This window comes from Streptopelia decaocto (assembly GCF_964273445.1).
Source record: "Streptopelia decaocto genome assembly, chromosome: 2".
NCBI classification, from domain to species: Eukaryota; Metazoa; Chordata; class Aves; order Columbiformes; family Columbidae; genus Streptopelia; species Streptopelia decaocto.
Genome location: NC_138655.1, coordinates 8310658 through 8323418, shown reverse-complemented (window position 1 = coordinate 8323418; position 12761 = coordinate 8310658). Strand labels below are relative to the sequence as shown.

Here is a 12761-nt window from a genome sequence, read left to right as displayed (position 1 = left end):
AAATCTATAAGGCAAGTCCTTGACAAGCTTCAGCTTTAAATATCAGGTCCCTGTTGTCTTACAAAGCCCTGTGCTGGCCCCCAGGACACAAGGCAAAACCACAGTGCATTGGACTCTTTCAGTAACCGCTGGGATTTTTTTTTTAAGTGCTTGTAAACAGCACTGAGATTTTAATATATAACATACAGAGTAGTAGCGTACTTCAATAATGTTTTTAAAATGTACATTCACTAAGACAGTTGTTCTAGTTTTTTAAGGTTTCAAACAAACACTAAGTTTTCTGACACATGATCAAAGCAAGCCAGGGAGATTTAACGATGTTAATACACTTCAACAATACACTTCATCCCACTATCTTTGCTTTTGAGAGTTTCTACTGTTTATGTTAATATCCAAAACCATAAGTTTTCTATCTACAAAATGATGCATAGCATGAATTTAGCACAATGTTTACTGTCTAAATAAGCGGCATTACAAGTAAAAAACTGAGCATGACGAAATCATAAGCATCCCATATTCTACACTAGATTAAACAGCTTTTACTTCCCTTTGTTATGAAAGTCATTTGGTCAAATGTCAGATCTCAGTTGTTTATAATTATGCAAATGTCTCCTTTTTTCCCCTATTGACTAAAGCAGAACAGAAATAATCTGCATGTGATAAATTGTTGCATTAGGTGACCAGAACTCACTCTAACAAATCTAATGGCCAGGGAAGGACATTATGCTGCTTTAGGAACTGTGCCACCAGATGGCTTTCTCCATGTTATCATGGAAAATTACGACTCCCACCCATCAGGTTCAAATGCTTCAAATATACTCTCATAAACTGGTTATAAGCCAAGTTCTTGTTGCACGTGGACTTTTATGAATAAGGTGATTAGAAAAAACATTGTTTTACAGTAATGGAAATCTACCATATGGTATTCTACCAGATGAAAAGAAATACACTTTTTATTTTCATAAAATAGCATGTAACTACACTCAGTTGGTCGGGTATTTCACTGACACTTATTCCTATACAACTTCCCCTCTTTGCTCTCGATCCATTAAAAGTCTTCCCCAAAACTGACTGTTAAGATAAATGCTCAATACTCCATCTCTAGACAAAACTGGAAATTTCCCTACTAAGGGAAACTCAAAAGTTCACAAAAGCAAAATACCTTCATTCAGATTAGGACAAAGATATTATCAGTTACAGAAATTGAAATTAAATAGTAATTTCACACTAATCTGTGGAACTAGGAAAAACCTGCTATCGTGAAAGAGAGGACATTTTCCTGCATTACTTTGATATTAAAACTATTATAACACTGCACCAGGTAAATTTAAGATGCAACTTTTGTCATTAGGATTTAATTAAAGAAAAACAAGCTGAAGCATAGAATTAAACAGGTACCATATAATTCCACATCAATGACTTGATATGAAAGCTCAGGAAAATTAATTTCTACATGATTCTTGAAAGCAATGGGCAACGCACAGAGAAAGTCAATGAATGACACACCTCATCTACTTTCAATATCAACACTAACATCTGCAGCAAAATAATGTACACATCTATTATACAGCTCCACAACTTTTTTCCACCATGGCATTGACAGGTGCTCTCCAAACTATTTATTTACTTGCCTAACACCTCCTATAAGACAACTTATTTTATGCTAAAGGAAAGTAAGTGATGATAGAGGTGTGTCAGAACAGAGGTCATAATTGGATTGTCACTAATGTATTGCACAAGTTTCTGCACAAACACAAATAGAAAATCCGTCTCCCAGAGAGTGAAGAAATACATAAACAAAACAATAGATGGTACGGAGTATCAGTGAAAGGAAAAACAATTCTGGAAAAATTATATGTGACTTGCCCAGCACAAAGCAAATGGAAATGAAAAAGGAAGCTCTTAAATAGGCAAGTAGGCAGGGTTTAAAAAAAAAACAACACAAACTAGTGGGTAACATATCTATAAATGTTCTTGTCCTCTGTGCAGATTACATTGAATCCTTATAGCACTTATTTTCCTTTATTACTTTAAGATACTAAAATAAATGTCAGATCACAGACTGCTACTAAAAACCAACCAACCAAAAACCTCAAGCATTTTTCTGATCCTGGCTGATCCAAATTTCTAATATAAGCCCAGATATTAAATATTGCACCCAATCTCTGGCAATACAGTTGCTTGAATGAGCACGTTCCTTCTTCTATTCTATGAATCATTCATTTATTTATTAACTCATTCTAGAAATCTGAAGTCCAGCAGTCTATATTCATATAAATATTTCCAATTAAGATTTTCTGCAATGCAGTCAAAAACAAATTGGGAGTGGAGAAGATGAGCAAGTATGAGGCCGTTCACTCAGTGGGTAACTTAGAACAAGCAGGATACAATATGAATAGATACAGACAGCTTTTATTAGACATTTATCTTTGTTAGTTTCCCTTCTCAATTTTTTTTCAAACTCTTTTGCTTACTGGTTCTCCCGCCTTTTCCTTTTCATTCATACTCCTTTAATTTCAAAGGGCTTTAATATGAGGTCTGAAGGGTCTTCTTCCCTTATATGAATACATGAATAATTTTCCAAAATTGCTTTTCAGATCTATGAATATGGTAAATCAAAACTTGATAGAGTCTAGTCAGACAGCAAGTTGCAAATGCTGCCCCAAGAAACACATAACCTTGTCATACTGCATAATATGTCCACAATGATCCGTCTCTGCTGGGTGACACAGATACAAAAGATCTTCTGATTCCAAAATCAGGAAAGTGTTTATTAACTTCAAATGCAAATTTTAATTAACTGAAGTCTCACACAAGTGAGACTCTTGTCTCTCTCCCCAGTGAGATACCAAAACATTGGTATTGGTTGACTTTTCTACAGCAGAATAAGAAATCTTTGAGCCCACATGTAGGATCCACGTGATGTGTTATAGAGCAGGAAATGGAGCTGGAAAAGGAGGTCGCACGTGGGAAAAGTGGAACGATTAACAAGGCTTCCTCCTGGCACAGTACTGATCAGAGGCACTGATTTCACAGCTACTATGTGGATTTGAAGCCCCTTTACTGCTCCAAACCTCCATAGAGCAGGTGAACACATGAGAAGCAGGCACAGCACTAGCGGTGACCCAGGAAATAAAAAGCTGTGTAAGGAAGGGAAGAGAAAGAAGGATGCAACGGCAGAGATGGAAAGAACAGAATAGAATGTTTCAGTTGGAAAGGACCTACAATGATCATCTAGACCATCTGCTTGACCACTTCAGGGCTGACCAAAATGCAAAGCATGTTATTAGCGGCATTGTCCAAATGCCTCTGAAATGCTGACAGGCTTGGGGCATTCACCACCTCTCTAGGAAGCCTGTTCTAGTGTGTGACCACCCACTGGTGAAGAAATGCTTCCTGATGTCCAGTCTGAACCTTCCCTGGTGCAGCTTCTTGTCACTGGATCCCATGGAGAAGAGCTGAGGACCCCCCTCTCCACATCCCCTCCTCAGGAGCCTGCAGAGAGCAATGAGGTTGCCCCTCAGCATCCTCTTCCCCAAACCAGAAAAGTCTAAACTCCTCAGCTGCTCCTCATAGGACACTCCTTTCAGCCCTTTGTGATCCGCCCCAAAATCTTTGTTGCCTTTACTTAGTTAATCTGTGACAGCAATTTCTCTAATTGACCAGGTGTCTATATCTATTTTTTTTTGTCTTTGTGTGGTACGACTCTAATTTCACACAGACGGCAGTAATAAGCAATTGTTCTAGGCAGAATGGGATTTCTAAGACTCTGACAGGGAGATGTAACGTAGAGAACTGCAGGCCTGGTGTGACAGCCTTGAACAGCACAGCCACGGGACGCAGGACAGAGAAGTGCGGACTTGGAGCAGTAAGAAGTGGGACACAAGTTGGGCACTGAAGAACCCACAGCTATACACAACTCTGAAACGATCAGTTAAAAACATGCAAATCTGTTGCTAGATAAAATCAGGTTTAGGGACAACAAAAACTGTATTTAACATACACAAAGGGCAGTGTATACAGTGAATTTGGATTTAATCTGGAGCTATAGACCAATGAAAAAGAAAAGCATAGATGTGTGTAAGCAAGTAAGTAACGATGGCCCCGAGTGGGAGAGGATGAAACCATCAACATGAATATCATGCACCTCCCAGGAAAGAACTCCAGATGCTGTCCACTTACTGAAACCCCCATCCCAGTGCGAACACCAGAGAAAAACCACCCAGCTTAGGACTTAGACAAACAGTGGAAAGGTGACCACAGCACCAGGTAAGAACAAAAATTAAGTAGTGTGTGTTACCATTTTAATGGTATTAATAATACTGTTGAGACTTCTCCTGGACATAAGTACTCTAACTATATTTTATTGTTTTTTTGGGTTTTGTTTTTTTTTTTTTTTTAATAATAATTAGATCTAGATTAATGGTGATTCTTGAATTAGACTGTTAAGATTTCCATTACACTAACAATAATTTCTTGGCTTTAGACAGAGAAAGTGTGCTTCCTTTGCCCATAAACAAGATGCTGAGCATAACAATTTGTAACCTGTTTTACCTGGACTCTCTTTTTCCCCCCATTTTTCTAGTGGGGGAATATTTTGCTGTCGTTTACTCTTCAGTCTTTTTCCTTACATTTGCTCAACCTTACCTTGAGTTCAACCTTGCAAAACTCTCATAGAAATTTGTCAGCAGAATGATAGAAATTTATCATTCATTTCAACAGACAGCGATACTTCACTTACAAAAGGAGACAAACAAATGAAAATGATAAATGTATGCAAAAATGAATAGTATAAGCAAGGTCAAGCGAAAGTCTGGTTCACACACCTTTAGAAACCAAGAACAAAGATGATGATCAAAGGGTGAAAGGTGGACATTTCAGAATCACTAAAAAGTAGTAACGATTTATCACCTAACACTCAACAGACTGAGGAATGCATATCGCACAAAAGTTTATGTTTACACCAAGTTCGCTTTATCAAAAAAAACAAACCAAGTCTCATATGGTGGATGTGTACCTTGTTGGATAAGGGCTTCTGCTGCAGGCTCCCCAGAACCTACATTTACATACTCTTCATTGGGATGCTTTCTGTTGTAATGCCTCTTCAGAGAACCAGATATGTTGCAGGAATAGTGGCAATGTGCACAGCGGAAAGGCTGGGAGAAAAAGGAAGATGTTAGAACATATTTCCTGACTTCTCAGGTGCAATGTTTTGATCCTGAGAAACCACGTTCTTTTCTGGTTTAGGTATCTTCCAAGGAGATCATCCAATATTCAATAGAAATGGAAGTTGTAACCAAATGTTACCCTAGAATTTGGTACTTTTTATTACGTGCAAGACACCAAGTATTCTCAATATTATAAGATTATTACCTACTTTTCGTAATTCAGTAAACTGATGATCACAGGTCTGACCACATGGAGACTTTCTACTACAAGGAAATGGCTCAGCTGCCTTGAGCTTTGGTTTCAAAAGGGGGAGTAAGAGAGCTAAAATAACTCAAGGTACACTATGATTGTACAGTCAACCTAATTTAACAGATAACCATACCTGACAGGGTTGATCTCTTCCCTTTCCTTCTCTCTCCAACACGCTCCCAACTGCTTCCCTTTCACTGGCATTCACTTGCATTCAGCTGACCATTTGGTGAGCCAAGTTTTGGCAACTAAATTAGTTTTTAAAAACGTACCTCTCCCCTCAGCTGACAGGAAGAGAAATTTCTAAAGAAAAAAAGGTTAGGAAAACAAGTGTTTGTGCCTAAATTTAGCCTTTGCGAATAACATTCTGACTGAGATGTGTCACAGTTATAGGAAGCTTGACACGGCCATTAGGGTCCTGGAAAAGAATGCAGACATTGAGCCATGTCCCTGGGGAAAAGTTGAGTACTTGAGAATGGGATGCAAAATGTTCCATGCACAGCAACCAAGCCCACCTAAAGCTAGTTGGCAGAAAGTGGTGGGTATGGAAATGTTTATTGAGAGTTTCAAGCAGGGAAATGTCTGCAGTCAGGGCCCATTGACCAGAACATTGCCCTAAGCTTGTTGCCCATAACCTTCCTTCAGTCTCCAAATGGCAAAAATAAGGAATAAAAGTCGTGTTTAGATTCCCTTAACTTTACAATACAGAGGATATTGTAACAGTCAGCTATTCAGTGTTTCAGAGAAGGGTATTCTCCTTTTCTATTGCTGAAACTCTTTTTCTCAAGAAAATAATCCCAACAGCCTGGTGTGTTCGTGTAGCACTCTAAGTACTGCCATGTCCTGTGTGTTATCTGCTGTCAAACAGCAGGATTGCAAACTCATGGAGACTGGAAATATGCTGAATTAATATTAGGTCGCACAACTACTGACATCTCTGTGAGTTTGATACACGTGCACGCAACCATCGCAGAAGGAGGCAACGTGTTACTGACAGTTTTTGAACTCCTTTTGACAAACACTCCTGATTGACCCATTGCAGTGTTTTGCAGTTCTCTTGACAATGCATTGAACTGCCACACTTACATGTAGGGGGACGGAAGAATGGAAAGATGTGCTGAGGCAACAGCTCTAAAGCTGATCCCAAGGTCAGAACCAGCTGCATTTAAGAACAGCATTATGAGTACATTCATCCCATTAGCCATTAAAAAAGGAAAATTACACATTTTCATTTCAAAAAATCATTTTAAAAAGTCAAATCCACAGCAACACTTACCTACTTAAGAAAGAAAAATTTTTTTGGTGAAAGTATACCATCTCTTTAGATAACTTGCTACACGTTCTTATGTCTTGTATTCCAAATTTGATACCATGTGTCAAAAGACTGTCTCCCTTTCTGCATTGTGGGGGTCTGTAGCACTGGTACTCACTAAGAATGGCTGAGATGTACTCTTTATAGAAGTAAAATGATTTGTTAGATAAAGAAAGATGTTGCATATGCAAATAGCATTATGTTTTCAATAAGAAATATGTTCACTGCCAAGATAAAGTGTTACATTAAAATGAACATTTTCATACATACAAAATACTGGATTTTTCTGGAAAAGACATTACTGTAAGTTCTATTTCCTGAATATAGCATTTCACAATTCATTACATCAAGACCTATCATGCTGAGAATCAATGTGAAATTTAGGAATAAAACCATACTACAGTTTATTAAAATAACTGTATTTCTAATCTAAACACTTGACGGAAACATTAACAACCTTCAAAACTCTTTCCAAGACATGTTTCAGATAAATGGGGTACTTTAAAATTAATTCTCTTCAATTTTCTTTAAGTATATGAACTCATCTATAGTACATTAGGCTGGAAAACTTTCAGAGAAAATTAAGGTGGGCAATGAACAGTGATGTATGGGATTTGCTTTCCTACTTGCCTAGGACATTTTAAGGTACTTACTAGATTAGTTCTCTCAAGGACTGACAGTCAAAAAACCCAATAATGTTTGTTTTATATTGCAACATACATATATTTTTGGCAAGTAGAGACACTATTTATAAATTGTCCCTGAACAAAATAACCCTAATTCAAAAGCTGCAATATAAAGTCAAAATTCCCGAAACATTAAAATGTTAAGATGCCATAATTGTCAACAAACAGGAAAATGTGCCAGTTTTACAACAGTTGTCTGAATTTCTACATGATTAATATGTTTTCTTACCTTGAACGAGACGTGTTGTTCCATATGACGGAGGAGCTGTGGCTTTTGGGCAGCTGTATAGTCACACACTGTACATTTAAACTGCTTTCCTGAAATGGGAATAGAAAATGGAATAATATTTTTCGGTTTAAGTTCAGAAAACTACTGATTGTATTTCCTCATAAGGAATGAACAATACTAGATATCTGGCATGTGCTGTGCAAAATTTGGTTAAGTAGATCTAAGAGCAGAGTAAGGAAGAAAAAAGGCTTGAGTGTCACCTTTAAATTATAAGCATTAAATGGTCTAGATCATCTTGGGATAGTCACTTGGGAAAGAAGAAAAAAAATCTTTATAATGCAGCCTAAATGGAAGAAGCAAATCAATTACTTACCAGTGCAGGCACAGTTATTTTGCTATTTGTAAAGCAGATTTGGAAAACCTTAAAACACAGATGTTTGGTCATGTTCACATGTTCTTACCTACTTCTGTCCCAAGTGTTTAATTGTTATGATCCAAATAATTTCAAATTTTCTTGGGTTTTTCACTGTAAGTTTTCTTGACATACTTCTGGTAGGGTATGACACGACCTATTATTTTTACCACAAGATTCGGTTATGTGTTTAGCACTACTCTTCCAATCATTACTGAAACTATCATAAAAGGGTTTTCTACACTGGCCTAACCCTGGATACTGAGTGAAGAGACAAATAAGATCAGAATCACAACTAATACAGAGGTTTTATGCTTCAATGTTTCACTTCTGCTTACACAGTTTTAAAACAACGAGCAAAGTTGCTCCATCAATACCAGACTGGATGATGCCTCCTTGCCTTGTTCACCATGACATTGTGTCATTTCTTACCTAAATCTCTGCAGTAACCCTAAGTCTCACACACAGTCTTGTTCTTGGAGAATGCCGATTCATATTTCTTTATGTTAACTGGGTACAAATTTTCTCAGAATGTATGGAGTTTAAGTAACTGTTGGATTTCTACTTTTCTGCATCAATTGTTTCAAAAAACATCAAGTGATCAAAAAAGAGGTAAAGACAATGGGTGTATATTTGCATAACCTTTGCTCCTTCAGATACCGACCTAAAAAGTCACTGAAAGATTTGAGACAGTCTCTGTCTCAGGAGTTCTTGTAGACGGAATATCTGCATTGCAAGCAGGTCTTCTACACAACATAATGCAATTAAATAGTCAATGCAATTTATATATATGGCTTTGCGAGGAAAAAAAAACTTCAGATGTATCATCCAAAGAAATGTGCTACTTTAAGCTCCACAGACAAGACATTATACATGAAATTTCTCTACATGCCTGTGAGCTTTCTAGTCAGGCATCAATAGGGGAAGGTACTAACTCTCCAACCTGAAATAGCAACAATAAAATTGAAGGACACGAACTGGAATTTCAACTAATGAAAGCTGACGCTCAGAACATTCAGTCTAAAATAAAGTCAATGTTTTTAACAGAGGGCATGAATAATGACTATGACAATTTACTTAGAAATCAGATGGATGCCCTGTCATATGAAGTTGTTAAGTCAGCTTAGCCCTTCCAAAAAAAGATACACTGCAATCCAGCAGAACTGTGATGCAAAATAATTAGATTAAGTTATGGTCTGTGCTCTGCAAGAGATGAGACTTGGTGATCAGAAGAGTCTTCCTTTGGCCCTGAAATCATTAGTCTGAGCCCTTCTTAAGGCAAGATGGTCAGATTTTGTTGTGATTTATTTTTAGGATTCTCTAAGAGGAAAGAATTCTCTCCGACACTTTTGAGAAACATCTGTTGCTGTTTGTGGCTTTGCAAAGAGTGAAACTCCCAAATGTATTATATTACCATTCTGTAGGTTTCTCTTACTTTCCCTTCAAAGCATTCTCTCCCAAATCTTTGTTTTCCTTATGATTTAAAATAACACAATTTCCTTCTTTTTATTCTCTGTGTTTGTCTTGGAGATTCTAGCAGTCCAGCTACCTCCAGACAAATTACAAGGTTGGTTAAATACAGAAAGACTTAATTCCTGCATTAAATGCCCATGGCTGGCAAAGTCTATTTGACTGAGGAGTGTCTGACACGCCAGAAGGCTGTGCTGCCATCCAGCGGGATGTGAACAGGCTGGAGAGTTGGGTGGGGAATAACCTGAAGAAATTTAACAAGGGAAAGTGTAGAGTCCTGCATCTGGGCAGGAACAACCCCAGTTTCCAGTATAAGTTGGGGAATGACCTATTAGAGAGCAGTGTAGGGGAAAGGGACCTGGGGGTCCTGGTGGACAGCAGGATGACCATGAGCCAGCACTGTGCCCTTGTGGCCAGGAAGGCCAATGGCATCCTGGGGTGTATTAGAAGTGGGGTGGTCAGTAGATCGAGAGAGGTTCTCCTTCCCCTCTACTCCGCCCTGGTGAGACCCCATCTGGAGTATTGTGTCCAGTTCTGGGCCCCTCAGTTCCAGAAGGACAGGGAACTGCTGGAGAGGGTCCAGCGTAGGGCAACGAAGATGATTAAGGGAGTGGAGCACCTCCCTTATGAAGAAAGGCTGAGGGAGCTGGGGCTCTTTAGTTTGGAGGAGACTAAGGAGGGACCTTATTAATGTCTATAAGTATATAAAAGGTGAATGTCAGGAGGATGGAGTCAGGCTCTTCTCAGTGGCAAACAATGATAGGACAAGGGGTAATGGGATCAAGCTGGAACACAAGAGGTTCCACTTAAATTTGAGATGAAACTTGTTCTCAGTGAGGGTGACAGATACTGGAACAGGCTGCCCAGGGAGGTTGTGGAGTCTCCTACTCTGGAGACATTCAAAACCCACCTGGACACCTTCCTGTGTGACCTCACCTAGGCGTTCCTGCTGCAGCAGGGGGATTGGACTAGATGATCTTCTGAGGTCCCTTCCAAACCCAAACATACTGTGATTCTGTGATACTGTGACACGGAATAAGTTTGTGCCAAGAACTACTCCAAAAGCAAAAGAACCAAAAGGAAGGACAGAGAAGTAGAATACGGAATATTCTGTATTAACCTGAAGAGACCAGGTTTATTTAGATTCTGGATTTTGCTCAAAAAAGTTACTATAATTTTACACTGAGTGTGAAAGTTTCTACAAAACACAGCTAAGAAAAACCTTAAGACAATTTCTGATATTTAATTAAAATAATGAAAACCAGGTTTTATTTCTCATCACAAACAGTTTATTACTGGTTGTTGTTTATTACTGCCTGGACTACAGAATTGAGGAGTCTGTCTTCTGGAGAAGAATAAAGCAGACAGAAAACTACTTTATATTCCACTGGTTAAATTGACCTTGCAGGGCTGATATTTGAACAAAAATTGCCTGGATTCTTAAGTCAGGAGGAAAGACTCATAAACAGCGAAACATCTTTCAAATTCATTTATTTGTGAAATAACTGAAGGACACTAGATGAGCGCTGGGAAGAAGTTTTGAAGTGCTGTCTCTATAGGAAGAGACACCGGGCAAAGAGAAACTGTCAGTGTTCAAGGGGCTGAAAGTCCCCTGACAAATCATACACTGCATTTCTGGTGACAAATGTTATCTTATTTTTCTCAAGTGTTTGAAACGTATTAAGAGTTTACCAGGGTGGACTTAGTGAGGAAAATTACTTAAGACTCCACAGACAGTGAGATTCTGCTCCCACTGGAGTCAATGGCAAAACACATTTTCCAAAGGTATGACAACTTTCCTGGAACACTTTTGGAAGTGTAAAAGGGAAGGCAAAGGAGCATAAATGTTCGATTTATTTGTATCAGTCAAAAAGGGAGATGCATCAAAAAGGAACATGCAGTCACTTCATTTATTGCAGAAGATGATGACAGTCTGAAGCCAGATAAAAAAGGCTCCTGGTAATAACATTGCCTTTAAAGTCAAGGTTTCAGCCTGACCTAGCAGTAAGTGATAAAAGATACCGTTCCTTGCATGCAATTAAATGTTTAAACCTAACTTCACACCTTTAAACCAAATCCAGACATGGTCAGCTCCTGCACGACTACACTGCTGTTCTTAACAGAGCCAAATTTCAAAGCAGCCTCAGCGGAATTGCAGTAATTACTTACACAGATATATATTTTGTTCAAGAAGTAGAACTAACTCATGAGTAAAAACAAATACAACTTTCATTGCTGAATTTCATTATTTGAAAACCAGGTGGTGAAAACAAAACAGAAAGGTTTTGAAATGAAACCCCATGCAGCCATTTTTTTACAGTAAATAGAAAGGGACCTTTTTTTTCTTTATAGTCTCCAATTTTCCTTTTTAATTCAAATACAACCTGTCTCCTTCTCCCAGCCAGGAATCAGCTAAGGATTCCATTTAACAAGTAAAATCTGGATTATTGCATATGAAGTTTAGATATATGTGCAAAACCTGCTTGTTATCGACCAAGTTATTTCAAAATATTGGGAATTACTTTTTCATCGACAAGTGATTTACTAAGTCATGGTGATACTACAGTAACTTTGGTAATACTACCGCAACTGTACACTTCCTATAATATGTATCGTATCAATGTAAAAGGGATCATCTCTTTCACTTATACACACAGATATAAGGATACATAAATATCTCCAACACAAAAACTTCACATACATTGTAAAGATGTAACACAGCACTGTGCGCTTCCTGTGAAAGGACAATGTTAATAAATATGCAACTTTCTTAAAAAAATAATATAAATTAAATGGTCAATAAAGAGTGGAACGAGGTTTCACAAGGTTGCACGAGTGACAAAGATCAAGCTACTAAGTCGTAATAAAGGTCTGTAGAACTTACCCTGCTAAACCATTTACTTCAATTTGATAATCACAGAAGAATAAAGTATTGTTGTGTCCCAAATTTCAATATAAAATATTTATTTTTTTATTTGTATCTCACTTCTTTCTGTTATCATCACAGAAATATTAATATCATAGAGCAAACACATGTAGTGCATGTGTGCCTATAGAAAATATACATGCTCAGGCTGACTGGACCTGGGGACACTGAGCTGCAGCAGCTTTACCTCTACTGGGCTACTGGATTTGGCAACTCCTCACAATATTCTCACAGGAAAGCAGTGAGAGACTTAATCATGGAATTATTTATATTTTCAAATTCCTGTTGAGGTAACAATTCTCCGTTAG

The 12761-nt window shown here is 38.0% G+C and overlaps 1 protein-coding gene across 2 annotated transcripts in view; it reads right to left on the bottom strand.

Moving 5' to 3' along the window:
* ZFAT (zinc finger and AT-hook domain containing) overlaps positions 1–12761 on the bottom strand; it is a 91427-nt gene that overhangs the window by 19987 nt on the left and 58679 nt on the right. For both annotated transcript variants that reach the window (XM_082045824.1, XM_082045825.1), the window contains 2 exons: positions 7646–7734; positions 5018–5156 (listed from right to left, as the gene is read on the bottom strand). In XM_082045824.1, the coding sequence (XP_081901950.1) occupies positions 5018–5156; positions 7646–7734 (228 nt within the window). The remainder of the gene's footprint in view (positions 1–5017; positions 5157–7645; positions 7735–12761) is intronic.